The sequence below is a fragment of the Oryzias latipes genome, chromosome 22, assembly GCF_002234675.1.
Source record: "Oryzias latipes chromosome 22, ASM223467v1".
In the NCBI taxonomy this organism is placed as follows: Eukaryota; Metazoa; Chordata; class Actinopteri; order Beloniformes; family Adrianichthyidae; genus Oryzias; species Oryzias latipes.
The window spans coordinates 23,659,845-23,678,555 of record NC_019880.2 but is presented as its reverse complement, the minus strand read 5'-3'; the positions used below and the strand labels follow the sequence as shown (position 1 = coordinate 23,678,555).

Here is an 18,711-nt window from a genome sequence, read left to right as displayed (position 1 = left end):
ACTATTGTTGCAGTTTGTTCGTGTACATTTTTTCAACTGCTTTCCTTTGGCTCCATGTATAGATGAAGTTAAAAAACACTTTTTCTTTAATGTAGTGTCCAGTTTTCTCAGAATTAAAATTTGCCATCAGATTTGGCAGGAATAAAAAAAGGGGGCATCGAGCAGTTTTGAAGAACACGACTTCCCAAAGAATAGCTGAAGCCTGATGAGATCGACAGCCACAGCCACACAAAATGAGAATGAAAATGTTTTATTTTTTACATTTATTCTAAATTGAACACACTCCGAACAAGAACAGTCTGCAGGCCTTCAGTAGTTGGTTCTAAGCCGACGGTTCTCCTCTTGCAGCCTCTCAATCTCTTGTACCAGAGACTCGTTGACCGAGTATTTCTCCATGAGCCCCTGGATCTCCACCTGGAACACAAACAGCAGGATTGCAGCCCAAAACAAAGGCGATGACATGTCTTTGTACCGTCACTGTGTCCTCGAGCAAGGCAGCTAAACCACATAGTTGCTTTGGGTGAACATGTCTGCTTAATGTAATCCAAGATAGTTATGCTGACATCTTCAGTCTCTTACCAGCAGGATGTAGAACTGCCGGATCATTTCTATCTGCAGGTTGATGATGTCCTTGTGACAGGCGTCTCTGAGAAAACCATAAAAACAGAACAGGTCATGTGATCACAGTTGAATATTGTCCGTGTCAGAAAAGGTCAGACAAACCTGCACTCTTCCACGGTTTCATGGATCATGTTCTGGATGAGTTGGATCTGCAGTGAGGACAGGGGAGCGGCCCCCCCCTGTCCAACCACCTCAGCGATGCTCTGGGAAAGCGAGGTCGGAACTGGACCTGAACCTTCAACCACAGAGAAACATCAGCCTGCAGCCTTTTTTTTCTGCCAGCTCCAGCTGTGAGACAAAGCTGCACCTGCTGCAGAGGGGGGGCTTCTGTAGACAGGCGAGTCGCTGCTGAGCTGCGTTTGAATGCCGTTGGCTCTCTGAAGACCGGCCTCTGGAGTAAAGAAGGGTGCCGCCGGCTGACTGTGGTTGGTCTGCTGGGATGTGGCGAGTGTCCCAGCCCCCTCTGCCTCCAGGCTGGGGCTGCTGCCTGCATCAGCCTGTCAAACAAAAGGGATCAAACTGAGAAAAAAAAAAAATCAGGAAGCGGGCAGCTCTTCATTACCTGAGCTCACCTTCCTGGGAGCTTCTGCACCCGCGGAGCTGATTGGCTCCTCCTCTTTGATTGGCAGCGGTGACTGGAAGACTGACAGAGGGCTGTAATAGCGCCCCCCGGAGGGTGTCTGGGTTCCCAGTGGAGTTCTGCGCTGCGAGCTTGAAAGAGGGTCTGAGACAGACAACCATCACCATGACAACAGGACCGAATCTGAGAGGCAAGTTCACCTCAAACAGAAATGTACTCTACCTCTGCTGATCCTTTATATCAACATGACAACAGACAACCTTTTGATAAAATGTCCAGTCTTTCTAATTCTGTTAAAGACCCACTCCAATGACAATGGTGTTTGCAAAATGTTCTTATGGCATGTTCTTATGATCAATGACATTTCTTAAGAAAATTCATCTTAAACTGCCTTTCTGAGTTTTTTAATATCCAAATCGTGATGAATCAAGATCAGACGAAGAAAAGAAACTCGTAGTTGTTTGTGAAATGGGAGGCCACAAGCTCCGCCCCCATCTGATGCTTCCATTAGTAGACGACCAGATGAACGTCTTTGTTTTCCTCGTCTGAGCAGGAATCTGGATCTAAACTGTACAGCTGGATAGCACCAATATTGCTGGCCATTTTTGCTGCCCCGCCAATGTTAGGTTGGCCGTGGGTGGGGCTGTAGGCCAGGGGAGAGCATGTAAACAAAGGGATGATGGGAAATGAGTGCAAGCTTACTTCCTGCCAACAGTCCCACCCACAACTCAGAGGTGAATTTCTAAAGAACTCCTGCCGCTCTGCAGAAACTATTTCCTAGAAAACGATGCAGGTTTCTTGATTTGGCTAAAAGCCACAACCATAACTAAACGACCGCTGGGAACGCTTTGACAATAGATCAACAGATGATTGGAGTGAGACTTTAACCCTTTAACCCTCTTAGATGGGGTCAAGATGAGCATTGACATGTTCTCCCTACCATGACAAAGGTGGATGAAGGTGGAAAGATTTCATGTAATCCATGGACACCAGTGAAGATCACAAATCATTGAAGAAAAAAGCTTCAGAGCACTGTCTAGTGGGTCTAGATGACCCAACTCCCAATGGTAAAGTGCCTAGGATAGCACAAGGGTTAAGGATCTAAGATATCTTCTATTTCCTTTCAAATAAAAGCGTTCCGTGTGGATTATTCAGCACTTAAAGATAATCCATTTCCTGGTTTATTAGAGGTCAATAAAACGTTAAAGTATACTTCATCTGTTTATATTTTCCACAAACCTTCTCTGACTGGAGAAAAAACGTCCAGACTACCGCGGCCGGTAAGCTGCGGACCCCCCCCTTCTCCGGGCAGCTTCTCCAAACTCGCAACTGTGGAAAAACAGAATAGCAGTTATTTCCAAATTATAGCAACCGTCCACCTTGGCCTCGTCCAAACCGAGCCTCTCCAGAGATGGAAGATACCATCAGCAGAGCGAGGAGGATGGAGAAAGAAAAAGCTATAATGAAACACGAGAGACGGGCCACAGGGGTTGCAAGCCAGTTGCCTCTGTGCCGGTCCCAAGCCCGGATAAATAGAGAGGGTTGCGTCAGGAAGGGCATCCGGCGTAAAAAATTGCCAAAATAACCATGCGAATCATCCACAACACTTTAGACATACCGGATCGGTCGAGGCCCGGGTTAACAACGACCGCCACCGATGCTGTTAACCTACAGGGTGTCGGTGGAAATTTGACTACTGTTGGTCGAAGAAAGAGGGGAGGCAGAAGGGTCCGTGGCCAGAGAGAGAAGGGAAAAGGCAGGAACATAGGTTTGAGAATAGGGACTCTTAACGTTGGCACAATGACAGGGAAAGGCAGAGAGCTGGCAGACATGATGGAGAGAAGGAAGGTAGATGTACTGTGTGTGCAGGAGACAAGGTGGAAGGGCAGCAAGGCACGTAGTATTGGAGGAGGATACAAACTGTTCTATCATGGTGTTGATAGGAAGAGAAACGGGGTAGGTGTGATTCTGAAGGGGGAGTTTGTAAACAGCGTGCTAGAGGTGAAAAGAGTCTCAGACAGGTTGATGAGCCTAAAGTTAGAAATTGAAGGGGTGTTGGTGAATGTAGTCAGTGGGTATGCGCCACAGGTTGGCTGTGAGTTAGAAGTGAAGGAGAGATTCTGGAGTGAGTTGGATGAGGTCATAGAGAGTATCCCCAGAGGAGAGAGAGTTGTTATTGGAGCAGACTTTAATGGGCATGTTGGTGAGGGCAATAGAGGTGATGAGGAGGTGATGGGCAGGTTTGGTGTGAAGGAAAGGAATCTGGAGGGACAGATGGTGGTGGACTTTGCGAAGAGGATGGAAATGGCTGTAGTCAACACTTACTTCCAGAAGAGAGAGGAACATAGAGTGACATACAGAAGTGGAGGTAGGAGTACTCAGGTGGACTACATCCTATGTAGACGAGGCCATTTGAGAGAGGTTAGTGACTGCAAAGTGGTGGTAGGAGAGAGTGTAGCCAGACAGCACCGCATGGTGGTGTGTAAGATGACTCTGGAGGTCAGGAAGAAGAAGAGAGGGAAAACAGAAAAGAAGACCAAGTGGTGGAAGCTACAGAATGAAGAAACTTGTGAGGAATTTAGGCAGAAGTTGAGACAGGTCCTGGGTAGTCAGGATGAGCTCCCAGATGACTGGGAAACTACAGCAGAAATTATCAGGGAAACAGGTAGGAAGGTGCTAGGTGTGTCATCTGGAAAGAGGAAAGACGGTAAAGAGACTTGGTGGTGGAATGAGGAAGTACAGGAATGCGTCCAGAGGAAGAGGTTGGCTAAAAGGAAGTGGGATGTAGAAAGGACTGAGGAAGGTAGACAGGAGTACAAGGAAGCGCAGCGTAGAGTGAAAAGAGAGGTGGCAAAGGCCAAACAGAAAGCTTACGATGAGCTATATGACAGGTTAGACACAAAGGAAGGAGAAAAGGACTTGTACAGGCTAGCCAGACAGAGAGACAGAGATGGGAAGGACGTGCAACAGATAAGGGTGATTAAGGACAGAGATGGAAAGGTGCTAACAACCCAGGAGAGTGTACAGAAAAGATGGAAGGAGTATTTTGAGGAGCTGCTGAACGTGGAAAATGACAGGGAAAGAAGGGAGGAAGAAGTGGTTGTTGTGGAGCAGGAAGTAGCAGAGATTGGAAAGGATGAGGTTAGGAAGGCTCTGAAAAGGATGAAGAGCGGAAAGGCCGTCGGTCCTGATGACGTTCCTGTGGAGGTATGGAAGTGCTTAGGAGAGACAGCAGTGGAATTTCTAACGAGGTTGTTCAATAGGATTTTAGAGAGTGAGAAGATGCCTGAGGAATGGAGGAGAAGCGTTCTGGTTCCGATCTTTAAGAACAAGGGTGACACGCAGAACTGCAGCAACTATAGAGGAATAAAGTTGATGAGCCACACAATGAAGCTGTGGGAAAGAGTAGTGGAAGTCAGGCTTAGGAAGAAGGTGGAGATTTGTGAGCAGCAGTATGGTTTCATGCCCCGTAAGAGCACCACTGATGCCATTTTTGCTTTGAGAATGTTGATGGAAAAGTACAGAGAAGGTCAGAAGGAGCTGCATTGTGTGTTCGTAGATTTAGAGAAGGCGTATGACAGGGTGCCGAGGGAGGAGCTGTGGTGCTGTATGAGGTCGTCTGGAGTGGCAGAGAAGTATGTCAGAGTAGTTCAGGACATGTATGAGAGAAGTATGACGGTGGTGAGATGTGCTGTAGGTCAGACAGAGGAGTTCAAGGTGGAGGTGGGACTACACCAAGGATCAGCTTTGAGTCCTTTTTTGTTTGCTATGCTGATGGACAGGCTGACAGACGAGGTAAGACAGGAATCTCCCTGGACAATGATGTTTGCGGATGACATTGTAATTTGCAGTGAGAGTAGAGAGCAGGTGGAGGAACAGCTAGAGAGGTGGAGGTTTGCTCTGGAAAGAAGAGGCATGAAGGTCAGTCGTAGTAAGACAGAATACATGTGTCTGAACGAGAGGGATCAAGGTAGAAGCGTTAGGTTACAGGGGGCTGAGGTGAAGAAGGTGCAGGAGTTTAAGTACTTGGGGTCAACAGCTCAGTGTGATGGGGAGTGTGGAAAAGAGGTGAAGAGGCGAGTGCAGGCAGGTTGGAGCGGTTGGAGGAAAGTGTCAGGAGTGTTGTGTGACAGAAGAGTGTCAGCAAGACTCAAAGGAAAGGTGTACAAGACAGTGGTGAGACCAGCTCTGCTCTATGGGTTAGAGACGGTAGCAGTGAGACAGAGACAAGAGGCTGAGATGGAGGTAGCGGAGATGAAGATGTTGAGGTTCTCCTTGGGAGTGACCAGGTTAGACAGGATAAGGAACGAGTACATCAGAGGGACGGCTCATGTTGCCTGTGTTAGCGACAAAGTCAGAGAAGCCAGACTGAGATGGTTTGGACATGTTCAGAGGAGGGATAGTGGATATATTGGTAGAAGGATGTTGGAGATGGAGCTGCCTGGCAGGAGGGCAAGAGGACGGCCAAAGAGGAGATATATGGATGTCTTAACAGAGGACATGAAGTTGGCTAATGTTAGGGTAGAAGATGTTCATGATAGAGTGAGGTGGAAAAGGATGATTCGCTGTGGCGACCCCTGATGGGAAAAGCCGAAAGAGAAAGAAGAAGAAGAAACACGAGAGACGGGCGGCAATGAAATGAGAGCTTCTTTTTTGTTTTAGAAAGAGTAAAATCATAAAAAAGTTGTCAACTTTTTGGTAAAAACAAAGGAATCAAAACAAGAAGATTGTTGTATCGAAATTGGTTAAAGCAAAATCTTTTCTGTGGCAACCTTTACCCCCCAAAGAGCCAATTGGATCCGTTTCCCACAGATATTAAAATACCGGGAAAAGCCTTTGGAAAAGCCTTTGGAAAAGCCGGTGTTTCCAGTGAACGGCATCATTTCACTCGTTTTTAAAGATCTTCAAGAGATGTTCTTTTATTGTATCCTCTGTCTTTTAACGGGTTCTGATGAGAACTATTTCCCCAGAGGCCTCAAAACTAGCAGATATGTGGTCATTAACCAGCAGATAATCCGCTTCTCCAATAGATTTTGTCAACAAACAACTATTTTCTCATCTGGATCAGGATGCTTTTGGGAAAAGCTTCATGTTTATTATGGGATGTCTCACCACATTTGAGACTTTGTTGTTTGCTAATTCCTCGTTTCATATGAATCATTCTGGTAAAGTCGCTGAAAGCAAACATATCTGCAGGTGCCGCTAAACCTACTGTTTTCTTCAGGAACTTCCATCCTTGTCCTGCCTGGGTCAGAACATTGTTGGGATCACACGCCGGCGGGAGTCGTGGCGGTGATGCAGGTCGATGGTCACACAGAACTTTACTTAGAAAAGTCTACCTTTTGATTTTTAATACTCAGCCTGTTAGGGTTTTGTTTTGTTTTAAAAAAAAAAATTTTTTTAACAGCTGGTGGACAGACGACCCGAGAGGTTCTGCATGATGAGGCTTTCAGTCACTTCTCATTCAGCACGTCCTGTCTTTTTAAAAGAACTTTTCATCCCATAACAGCCTCTGGTCGGCGTTCACAGCCATAGACACGCCCCCTCCGCGTGCTCACGCTGCTCTCTTTTCCCGTCGCACATCCCGACAGTGTTAAAGGCACCACGACAATCTTGGAACATAATAGTTTTTTTTTTACAAAACCACAGAGAGCCGCAGCACAAGGAGGAAAGAGACTTGAGACCCCCCCGAGTTAGACTGATCGTCAAAGACCAACCTTCACGGAGAGGAGAGAACATGTCCAGACTGTTCCTTCCAACGCCGCTGAACTTCTCTGCACCAGCAGGAGGCTCCACACTTTTCTGACCTGCTTCTGGACACGGCGCCTCCATACCTGCAGCCTCCCCTGAACACAAAACACTTAGAAACGTCTCAACGACAATAAAAACAAATTTTTCTGTTCCAAAAACAAAATGCATGCAGCTGACTGAATCGTCCTTACTTTACCCACCTGTGCTGGTAGCCTGTCTGAGGGGGGCGGGGCCTCTGCTGGGGTCAGCATCTGGCTGGCTGCTGCTGGACACTGAGGAGCTGGCTCTCTTTGAGGAGATCTTGGTTGATCCCAGTTTACTGGACTGAGGTCAGAAAGGGTAAACAAGGACCTGAAAATGCTTTGGTTCCACAATTTGGAAGCAGCTCACCGGCCCACTCCGTCGGCGGGTACCTTGCTTCTGCCGGAGCTGCTCTGAAAGCGTAGGCAGGTGACTGACGTTCTGTGAGCCACAGTGATCCTCACGGGGGCGCTGGAGCTCCTCAGGTCGTACTGATAGATCTTCCCCTGCGTGGAGCCGACCACCAGACCGGTGCCGTCCGGAGTGAACTCCACGGAGGTCAAAGGACTCTCTACGCGGATGGAGCGCAGGACTCTGAGGGCCCAAGGAAACTTTCAGTTATTTTAGTGGAAAACAATGAACTGATTTATTGTCTCTGGATAAAAAAAAACATTAAACTTCTCAAAAGTTATTCAAAAAAGTTACATTTTTTTAATGAATCACAATTTCAGAGTGACATGGAATGTCTCCGGCAGCCTCGTGACCCCAAGAGGGACAAAAACGTGTTTAGATGATGAATGAAGGACAATTTCAGGTAAAAACTTTATACAAACAGTTTAAAGGGTCCATATCTGGAAAATTTAACTTTTTGAGCTTTTAAATGTTTTATGTTTACAAAAACATTCCCAAAGCGGAATTTTGATCCATCAACGCATTTCTCAATATTCCTCTAAAAACCTGCTCTCTGAGCACCAGTTGTGGAAAGAAAATATGCAAAAATAACTCATACTTCATAAAAAAAAGTGGTCTTGAGTTTGCCAAAGGTAAAATATTACCATACATATGATCATGATACATCATGCTTAAGAATAAGCGTTATCTAAACGAGATAGAAATGGTCAGATTGGCTCATTTTGGACTGATAACAATAAATATTGATAAAATTGTGAATTAAAGATGCTGGGAAAAAACGAAAGATTTCAAAATTACACAATCAGAAAGAGAAGACATAAGAGAACGATAGTAAAGGTTTGGATTCTGAAGAACATCTGGGTTCTGTTGCATAGCTCGTGTTTTCTACAGAAAGTCCCGGTCGTAATCGCTGACTCAGCACTCTGCTGCGGTCCAGGGTTTAGACACTCGCTCCCACTCCAGTCCGTTCAGACAGACATTTTAAGGATTTTTAGGGTTAGGCTGCTTGGAAACTAAAAATGGAAAACCCACGACACACATCTAAAGAACTGAGATGCAGATTTAGCAATTTTCTGAACTCTTCAGCTTCTTCATTTTTGAAGAACTTGATTGAAGTTTTAAGAAAATTATACTGGAGCTCAAATCTATAAACTGAAATGACCTGAAAAATAAAGACATGTAAAATAGTTGTGGTTGGACTCAGAATGCTCACATCCTGCTGGCCGTGTCATAGCAGACGATCTTCTTGTCCAGACCCACGCTGACCACCAGCAGGTCATTGGTGGGGGAGAAGGCCACGCCGGAGGCTGGAGCTTTGTGGGCCCCATAAAAGGCATGGAGCTCCTTCTGGGTGTTCGAGTCCCACAGAACCACGGCGCCGCTGTCTGAGACGGTCCCCAGCAGGGAGCGCTTCACTGTGGACAGCCTGAGGTCGTGGATGGGCTGAGGAAGAGGCGGAGGGGCAGAGATCAGACCTGGAGGCGGAGCCTAAACCATCTTAAAGACCCACTCTGATCATCTTTTGATCTGTTGTAAAAGCGTTCTCAGTGGCCTTTTTATTTAGATGATGTTGATTTTAGGCAATAAAAACAAGGTAATTTTCTGGGACATAGTTTCTGTGGAGCGGCAAGAGTTCATTAGAAATTCACATCTAAGTTGTGGGCGGGGCTGAGCACAGCTTTCCTGCTAGCTTACAGCCCCAACCTAACATTAGCGGTACAGCAAAAATGGCGAGCGAAGGTGGAGCTATCCAGCCGTACGTTCATTTGTCTGCAGGTGGGCGCATCAGAATGGAGCAGAGCAGGAAGCCTGTGGTCAGCCCAGTGTATTTTCTACGTCACTAATAAAAACTCAGAAATAAAATGCCATCTTCAACTGCAACGCTGACCTCAAGCTCCAAAATCCCAGCAAAAATTAGGAAAACTCGTCAGTTAGAAAAAAACATTAAAATGAGTAAGAAATTGTTTTTAATTTCCTATACAGAGCAGAATCTTTCAACCCGTTTTCTCTTCTTTCAGTAGCCGCGGTTACATGGGCAGAATATCTTGATCGGATCAATGGTCGGGTTAAAATTCACCAGTGCACATGGGATCAGAAAACTTCTTTCCGATTAGAACAAACGTTCCCATGGCTCATACTCTCGTTCGGAATGAATCATTTGGGCATGCGCAGTAGTGTAAAAATCACCCGGATGCGGATATAGGTCCCGTTGTAAACAAACCGCTTCCACAGACATTTATGCAGCAGCTCGGTAACATACGAGACGATCTTCCAAACGTGCTTTTATTAATGTCATGAATATTATGAATTGCCTGTTCGCTCATCGTTATATTTAATCTGTGTGGTCAGTGCTTTTTTTGTGGAAGAATTAAGCTGGACGAAAGCTTAGGACAGACTAACACGGGCTAACATCATTAGCCTGATGGATGGACACAAAATCCAGGACCGTGCGAGAAACGCAGCAATCTGCAGCTTTCTAAGGACTGAGCGACTTTTATTTCTGCTCTGAAAGTTCACACAGACCGCCCCAAAGCCACTCTGTGAGCTAGCGGCCCGAGCTCTGTTCAAACACGGTTCCTCCTGAGTCCTGCAGCCGCTAACCCAGAGCGGCGGGACTGCTTGCAGTCTGAATTCTCCCACACATAACAAAACAACAAAACGCACACGTAAAAAAGCCCCCCCCCCCCCGACACAAAATTATTAATCCAGCTGCTCTGCTCACTCGGGTGCCAGTGGACCGAGTGAGCGCTCCTCCTCCGAATCTCCCCCGTGAGGGGTGTAAGAGAGGGGAGAGCCAGCGGGGCGAGAGCGGAGCGGCGCTTTTCACGGGGTGTCCGCAGAGCTTTCTCTCAGCGAAACACCGTCTATGCGTGACGTAAACCAGAGCAGCAGTGACACACGATCGGAATGACCGTTTACATGCTCCACGATCGGATAAACGATCGGTATAACCCACCTATCTCGATCGGAAAGAAATTCTGATCCGAATGAGTCTGACCGGGGCAGAGTATTCCGAACGGCGCGTTTACATGACGCATTTTCTTTCCGATCAGGCGTTCATTCTGATTACTTTTGCCCATGTAAACGCGGCTACTGACCCCCTTCAATAACACACAACAAAAATACAAACTTCTATTCATTCCTAAAATAAACTATTCTTTTTAGACAATCATATTAATAATTTGGAAATATCAAGAAATGAGGAGATGGGTTTGGATTCCTATCCGGGTCGGCGGGGGACTCACGTGCTCGCTGCCGTGGCCGAATGCTTGGCTGGACAGGTTGGTGGTCAGACTGTGGATAACCAGCTCACCGCTGGTGGAGCCTGAGATGATGCGGCTGTCGCTGGCATTGAAAGTCACACAGGTCACCTCCTCCTTGTGGTCCTGACACACACAGCCCAGCGTCAGCCTCGCTCCTGGCGGGACTTTGGAGCGGAGCGAGCGGGACAGCAGGGTCTTACTTTGAGGGAACGGTGGAGTCGCGACGTCTTCAGGTCCCAGATGTGGACGCAGTGATCCAGACCTCCACTGACCAGGAACTGGAAGGATGAACTCAGAGCCACGCGAGTCTGCTTTTTCTGAGCAACGGGAGAAGGGCGGACAAAGAAAGATCTGAATGAAGTTCAGGAGGAAACCACAGACACTCAGCTTTTTCCCATTTCTAATGCAGAAGCTGTTTTTCCCCCTAAGTTTAGGCCCACGGCTGAACCTCAGACACTAAACAGAGAAATACTAAAAATATCCAAACATTTGCAGGTGATCCAAGCCCCTAACATGCTAAAATAATAATGAAGGCAGTCACAAATTCTTTTTGGAGGGATTTGTGTCGACATTGAGAAAACTTTGAGGAAAAACGCCGCTGACGGGAAGCAGCAATAGGAATCGGACTACAGGCACCTTCAGAGGGAAACGTGAAATGTCTGTATGGAAGCAGCGTGATGCGGGAGCAGCAGGGAACTCACCCCCTCCGCCAGCTCCACCACCGGAACGGGGGCCTGCTTCAGGCTGGACACCACCAGCTTGTCTCCGCTGCTGCTGGCGCTCACCAGGTACTGGTCTGACAGAACGGCTTCAGGAGGCAAACTCTACATTTACATCATCCGTACCAGAAACGTTTGAGTCTGCTACAAGAAAAACAAACTAGCAGGACATCTAGCAGGAAATCCTTTGTTATATACTTTGGTGGTTTTGATTCTTTTGTGTTTTGTTTTTTAAATTGGATCTTTTCTGTGTCCTGATTGGCTGTAGATTTCCACTGTGCCGCCTCTCCTGAACAGAACCAGTTTAATTGATCTAATTTACATAAATCTTTGATTTCAAGCACAACTTTGTTTTCATTCTACAATATTGGACTCATTTTTCTGTGAAGGTGTAAACTTTGAGTTCAAACCAGAGAGAAAAGTGTAAAAAAAAGTTAAAGACCCACTCACATGTGTTTCATGTGGCCTTTTTCTGATGATGGAGGACAGTCATAAAATTACAATTGAAAGTATTTTATTCTAATTGTAGTAAATCAGGAAAAAAAAAAGCTTGTAGGTGTGACATAGGACCTACAGCGCCGAGCTCCAAGCTCCCTGCTCTGCTCCATCCTGATGCATCCACAGTCAGACAAATGGATCCATCAACGTCTTTGTTTTCTTCGTCTGAGCTGGAATCTACGGCTGGATATACTGCTCGCCATTTTTGTTGCACCGCTAATGTTAGCTTGGTGGTGTTAGGGGCTGTGAACTAGCAGGAGAGCGTGCAGACAAAGAGATGATGGGAGGGGGGGCAGGTTACTCCACACCACAAATTGGAGGTGAATTTCTGCCGCTCTGCAGAAATTATGTCCTAGAAAACAAGAAATGTTTTGGGATTTTGCCAAAAAATGGCGAACTTGTAAATAACAGACTACTTGGAACGCTTTAAATACAGATTAAAAAAATGATCAGAGTGGGACTTTAAAGTCTGTTAAAGTGTATAAAGTGTGTAGTTTGGGATTTTACACCCTTAAAACATCTAGATTAATATGACTACTTTGTAGATTTCAGCTATCACAGGTTTGTTTTTTTTTATAAACGCAACAGTCGATAACTGAGGGTCTGTGTACCTACAAACACGGCAGACATTAGTTCATTTTCTAATGTCAAAAATGTTTTTGTTTGCCGTGACGGTCAAATTCTAAAAACGGTTTCAGGCCGTCTTCCTGATGTAGACAGGAATGGTGCATCTGCGTCCCCATCGCACATCAGGATACTGTTGGAGCTCCAGCAGGCCTGAGCCACGGGGCTGCTGCTGATGTGGGGATTGAACTGCTCCAGCGGCGCCATGGTAACCGCATCCCAGAGCTTCACACAGTCTCCGGTGGACACCAGGCGAGTCACCTCCTCCATGATGGCCGGGCTGGAGACAAAACAAACGCGCCTCAGCAGGAACAACAAATATGTACAGAATTTATTACATGACTTACTATAAATAAACAACAAATTAAAAAAGACTAAGATAAAAAAAAAAAAAGTTTCAAAGTAGACTAACTGAAAGCTGAAAAGGATTTTCAGATGTAAGGACAAAAAAAATGAGTTAGGGTAAGCATTTGACAAATGTAGAGCCACAAAAGACGAACATCATTTAAATCTGACAATAAAATCAGATTCTATGACTGGAAAGAGAAAATGTCGCGAAGTGAAGAAAACTTCAGAGAAGACTCTAAATGAAGGAAGCAGCTGTTCTCATTCTGTTCCAGTGAAGAAGAGTCACCATGTATGCAGATTAGATCAAATCCATCTTTATCACACTTTTCATATTCTTGTGAATCTCCTCTAAAGAAATGATCATTTCTAAACATCCTTAAACATTGTTCTTCAACACTTTTCCATAAAACTACTTTCTGAAATGAATTTTGTGTTTCCTGAATCCAAACAGCCAAAGTGTTGCCATTGACATCACGCCATTATTATTTTAATAGCTATTATATAATGAAATACATTTACAAGCATCACTAAGTGTTTCTATTTTCATGCCATAAACTCTTTACTTTGTTATCAAAAAGTTCTTTCAGATCTTAATAAAAGCACACTGCAGTTCTGCAGAACGTCCGTGAAAGCTGGTAGAGAACTGAGATGAGACAAAAGAGAGTCTGCAAGAATAAACGCAGAAGTGGAGAAGATTCAAGAGGGAAGACACGTCAGAGACTGAGAAACAGACCGGAGGCAGAGCTGGACGTAGCAAAGATGAAGATGTTCCCTTTGGGAGGAACCAGGATGGATCAGGATCAGGGATTCATCCATCAGAGGAACTTTTTAGAGATAAAAGCAGTTGGAGACGGTTTGAACATGTGGAGAGGAGGATGTTGGTAAAGGGATGCTAAATTTGGAGCTACCAAGAAAAAAGGAAGACCAAGGAGAAGGGGGCAAGTCCACTAAGTTGAGGGGTAGGTTTATAGGAATTTTGGACAATTCTTCCAAAAGTGCATTGGTGAGGTCACACACTGATGGTGGAGACGGCCTGAATCTCAGCCTCCACTCTGATTCATGCCATCATAAACCTTCATGTAAACTATACATACATACACATATATATATATATATACATACACACATATATATATATATATATATATATATACATACACACATATATATATATATATATATATATATATATATGTGTGTGTGTGTGTGTGTGTGTGTGTGTGTGTGTGTGTGTGTGTGTGTGTGTGTGTGTGTGTGTGTATGTATGACAAAATTATTGATTTGTGGATTGTTTGAGTTGCTCTGAGTTCTGTCGAGTGATTTGCTGAGTAATAATATGTTGACAGACTGACCTAACCCTAAAGTTATATTTTATATTTTTTTAAAAAACAACGAAAATATCAAGCACCTGCTGACCAAACATTAATTTATAATAGTTATAAATTCTTAAAGGTTTAAAGTTGTTTGTATCTAAACTAGTCAGTAGCTGCAGCTGTTAGTTAGTTACCGCTAGTACCAAATTGCCAAAAGGAAGGAAAGTCAGCGAGGCTAAAAGTTGAAAGACAGCCGTAAAACAGTCAGAAAAGTACGGAAACAGACCGAAAGTTGTGGAAAACCTTCGTAACTTTAATATTAGATGTTTCATACGAACCCAAAAAGAGGGAGGCGAGAGATGAAAATGTACTTTTTTCCCCAGCCAGTAAACCGACTCCACTCTACGGAGAGCCAGGAGGGACAAAACAGTTTCCTCCTTCCACTTCTTCTTCTTCTGTGGTTCATTTGCGTTTGGGAAACAGCTTCTGGTGCGTTACAGCCACCACACAGTCTGGAGTGTGGATCAGGATTTTCCCTACGAATAGTCATGGTACTTACACCGAAAGTACCACCAAGATTTTCCACAACTTCGTTGTCCTGAGAAACAAAATCAAAATCCACAATCTTTGGTTACTTAGCACACTGTGTCTATTCAAACTAATCTTCAGTTTTCCTATTTTTTCTTTGAATATTCTCCGTGGTTCTGCATACTTGTCACATGTCAATATTATGGCCGGCAGCAGTTCCTGACTGTGTGTGTGTGTGTGTGGGGGGGGGGGTGTTCCTGACTACAAGGGTCGTATTGTTTTCGTAGTTAAAAAAAAAATCTGCACTCAAGAGCGAAAATTTGACCCCCGCCTCATGCGCAAAAAAGTCACCAAAATTCAATTTTTAATTCAAATTGTTATTCATTTTATTTTATTATACTATCAGACATGATAGCATGTCGATTAGTTAGTAATTACAGCCAGAATGAACAAACACAAAGCCAGAAACCAACAGATGAAGCATGAAAGAATAGAAGGCTTTGAAAAATAGGAGTTCCAACATTTACCACTTGGGGGCGGACGTCCACAATCCTGCTTAAGGCCTGTTCACACCGGGACGAATTTCGCCGGCGATTTTCGCCGACGTTTAACGCCTCGTGACTAAACAAAGGGCCCCAATGAGAGTGTGCACACCGACGCGAAAAAACGCCAGGCGTTAAAGCGTCAAAAAAAAAAAACGCCTCGGGTTCGTTTTTTTTTTTTGACGCGTCGCGTCGAAATCTACTCGACCAATAAGAACGGCGCTTTTGCTCACGTGTCTGGAGCTTCTGAAGTTACAGTAAAACACAACTTGGGGGCGCTCAAACACAAAACTGCCTTGCTGAGCACACATACCAGCGAAGAAGATAGACGCCAAGTAGCGTCTACACTGCCGCGAAGCAATAATGACGGACATTCTAAAACATCCCCGAACCAAGCACCAGTTGGAGCTACTGGTGCTTGAAATATTCATGTTTTCTTTGTTTGATTCTGACAAGCGTGTAAATACTTGCTCTCTTCTTCTGAGTGAAAAGCGACTTTAAGAAGCGTAAAGTTGCGCAGCGCCACCTTGTGTACAGGAGTATTTCTGTTTTACATTAAGCGCCATCTAATGTCAGGGAATGAAATTGCATGTTCACTCCACTCATCGTCAGCGAAAATCGCCTGGGTGTGAACACAAAAAACGTGGCGAAAAACGCTGGCGAATAACGCCTGGCGAATATTCGTCCCGGTGTGTACGGGCCTTTACAGTTCTGCCTGGTTACAATCAGCGAAGAAGAAAGTCACTGCCCCATGCGTCAAGACCATTCGCTCCACTTTTTAAACCAAGGCGGGACGCCTCCACTTTGGGCAGATATGCCGAAGGGGGAAGTTAGCTATCAGAAACTGCTATTTAATCTCCTCCTTAGAGTAAACACTAAGCTAAAAGAAAAATGACGAGGCGATTAAAAAGATTAGTTAAAGATGAACGCTTCTGATGTGTTATAAGCAGGGCTCTAAATAAACAAACTATTTAGAAAAAAGCCACTTTGGCAGGTGAGGCTTTGATGATCAACTCTGACAGGGGCTCAAACTCATAACCATGACCTTTTTAGTGTCTGCAACCCTCCACACATAAACATCCATCCGCCTAAGTAACCCCCTTTTTTATTTTAATCTTTTTATTTAAGTTTGTATTTTTCTGTATCATTGTAATAAATTTTTTATCTGATCTTACATTTGTTGTTTGTACATGTTGTTTTCATTTTTCTATACTTGTTATAATTGTAAGTTATTGAACTCCTTATACAACTGTAACAAATTGTGAACCTCAAGTGTTTTATCAATTAAAAAAAAAACTAAACCAAAAAGTGGATTGGTGTGCCCATTATATTTAACTTTGTGAACGAATCTGATGGCTCGCTTTCGGAGTATAACTAAAGGATGCAAATTTGTTTTGTAACAATTTCCTCACACTTCTACACAGTAATTCAAATATGCCATATAGAAGGAATGATACAAAATAAATAAGGCGGATTGATTAAACATCAAACTCATTTAGCTTGACTTGTGAACGCAAATAATGTAGATGGGATTTCCAACAAAGCTTATCCTCAAGAACTACACCCAAAAACATGTTTTTGCACTCTCTCAATTGGTGTTTCATTAATAATAATTTGCAATTGCACGTCCTTACTCTCTCCTAAACAGCATAAATTTAGTCTTTTTTAGATTCAATGATAATTTGTTCCTATTGAACCAATATTTTAACTTGTAAAATTCCTGAGTTATTTCACTTAAAAGTTTCTCTTAAGTTCTGCCCTGAACATAAAACATTGGTATCATCTGCAAAAAGTATGAATTTCATCATTTTTGATCATTTGCAAATATCATTAATATAAAGTAAAAACAGAGTTGGTCCAAAAATTGAACCTTGAGGTACACCGCAGATGATATTCCTATTTTTAGATTTCTTATTACCAATCTGTACAAACTGCTGTCTATCCTCCAGGTAGCTCTTTAACCAGTTTTGTGTTAATCCTCTGATTCCATACTTTACCAATTTATTCAGTGAAATATGATGGTCAATCGTATCAAAGGCTTTCTGCAGGTCTAAAAAAATTCCAAGGGAATTTATTTTTTTCAATACAGTTAGTAATCTCTTCCAGGGGGCCGGTTTAGCTCGTGCTGGTTTGCGGCGCCTTCCGTCTGTGAAACCAGGGTTTGACTCCGGGCTGCTCCCTGTTCCCTTCTTTACCTCTGTGCCGGTCCCAAGCCCGGTTGCTTTGAGAGGGTTGTGTCAGGAAGGGCATCCGGCGTAAAACATTGCCAAGTTTACCATGTGACTTGTTCGCTGTGGCGACCCCTGATGGGAAAAGCCGAAAGAGAAACAACAACATTAGTAATCTCTTCCACAAGTTCGATTATGGCAAGGGATGTAGATCTTCCTTGTCGGAAGTCATATTGACTGTTGAATAGCAAATTGTTTTTATGTATAAAGTTAAGTAATCTTGAATTATATAGTTTATCTAATATTTTTGAAAGCTGAGGCAATAAAGAAATTGGACGGTAACTTGTAAAACTTTGCTTATCCCCTGTCTTAAATAAAGGAATTACTTTGGTAGTTTTCATTTTGGTGGGAAACTGTCCACATTTCAATGACAAATTGAAAATGTAGCGCGCAGGTCTCTTGATAAATGTGATCTTTTTACAGGGTTTTCAGGGGTATGCGGTTCGGAGGCAGCTGGCGCCAGATTCCGTTAATCGTTAAGACATTTTACGTGACCCCCCCTCCCCCCCCCCCTCTAAAGAGGCTGCTCCACATCACTTCTGTTTGCTGTGATCGGAATCTGACGACGTGCAGCGGAGCGTTCAGGATCACTGTGAAGTGCAAAGTTCCCACAGTCCGTGAAGGCACCGTGAGGCTGCAGATCTGCCGCTCCGCTGGATGAGAAGCGGCGGGGACGCTGCTGCCTGATGTCCGCCGTGGAAGCTCCGTCCGCCCGGAGGAAACGCCCGCAGCCATGGCCTCCTCGGACAGTAAGTGGCTGTTGGAACGGGTTCTTCTCTTTTCATTTAGCCCGGAACGGCACGCAGGCCATTTTAATATTAGATTGTTTTTTCCTCGCGCGCTGGCGTAACGTCTTCGGTTAACGTCGGTGCTTCCGGGGAGTCGTGGTTTGCAGCATCTTCATCCTCTGAGCTGCAGCAGCTTCGTCAGGAGGAAGAGGAGCAGACAGCTCCGCAGGTTCCTCACGCACCTGCTGCGTGGCTGCACCCCCCACCCCCACACTGTGGTCTGTTGGTGGTAGCCCCCCCCCCCCCCCCCCCCCCCCCCAACAGAAGTCCATGGATGCAGTGAGAACCTCAGAGCATCCATGCTGCTGTGTGTCCTCCTGCAGAGCTTCCTGTTGTAGCCCTGGAGGACAAAGTCTCACAGCAGCTTCAGAAATTTATAGAAAAAATCCTATTTTTTTGCAGATTTTTGGATAAAATTTCTTCCAGAATGGACTGCACGGTGGTGTAGCGGTCAGCCCTTTCACCTCACAGTGAAA

General features: G+C 44.6%; 2 protein-coding genes across 8 annotated transcripts in view; one reads left to right on the top strand and one right to left on the bottom strand.

Moving 5' to 3' along the window:
* Window positions 1-234: 234 nt before the first annotated feature.
* On the bottom strand, window positions 235-14,630 carry LOC101174063 (protein NEDD1). 4 transcript variants are annotated; one of them, XR_002872667.1, is made up of 15 exons: window positions 14,488-14,630; window positions 12,623-12,768; window positions 11,349-11,443; window positions 10,848-10,964; window positions 10,630-10,770; window positions 8,598-8,827; window positions 7,366-7,567; window positions 7,153-7,276; window positions 6,919-7,047; window positions 2,441-2,530; window positions 1,194-1,332; window positions 929-1,118; window positions 724-856; window positions 580-646; window positions 235-414 (listed from the first exon to the last, which is right to left on the bottom strand). XR_002872667.1 is itself a non-coding variant. In XM_023951889.1 (15 exons), the coding sequence occupies exons 1-15, from the start codon at window positions 14,613-14,615 to the stop codon at window positions 310-312; spliced, it is 2,049 nt and encodes a 682-aa protein (XP_023807657.1). In that variant the 5' UTR covers window positions 14,616-14,630; the 3' UTR covers window positions 235-309. The 4 variants fall into 4 exon arrangements, 3 of the variants coding, with proteins under 3 accessions (XP_023807657.1, XP_023807656.1, XP_023807659.1); XM_023951889.1 differs by having other exon boundaries at window positions 929-1,108; window positions 1,184-1,345; XM_023951888.1 differs by having other exon boundaries at window positions 1,194-1,345.
* A 3,376-nt stretch (window positions 14,631-18,006) lies between these two features.
* The window catches only part of syt16 (synaptotagmin 16), a 28,127-nt gene continuing 27,422 nt past the window's right edge, over window positions 18,007-18,711 (top strand). For 2 of the 4 annotated variants that reach the window (XM_023952033.1, XM_023952032.1), the window contains exon 1: window positions 18,007-18,196. In XM_023952033.1, coding sequence (XP_023807801.1) covers window positions 18,181-18,196 — 16 coding nt within the window. In that variant the 5' untranslated portion in view covers window positions 18,007-18,180. The remainder of the gene's footprint in view (window positions 18,197-18,711) is intronic. The other 2 variants (XM_023952034.1, XM_023952031.1) reach the window with 1 other exon arrangement.

Excerpts from the sequence above, each read along its gene's own strand:
- LOC101174063 (XM_023951889.1), bottom strand. The coding sequence starts at position 14,615 with ATGAACCACAGAAGAAGAAGAAGTGGAAGGAGGAAACTGTTTTGTCCC. Across the intron at positions 7,568-8,597 it reads TATGACACGGCCAGCAGGAT|AGTCCTGCGCTCCATCCGCG; the intron begins GTGAGCATTCTG and ends TTGGGCCCTCAG. Across the intron at positions 857-928 it reads AAGCCCCCCCTCTGCAGCAG|GTTCAGGTCCAGTTCCGACC; the intron begins GTGCAGCTTTGT and ends CTGTGGTTGAAG.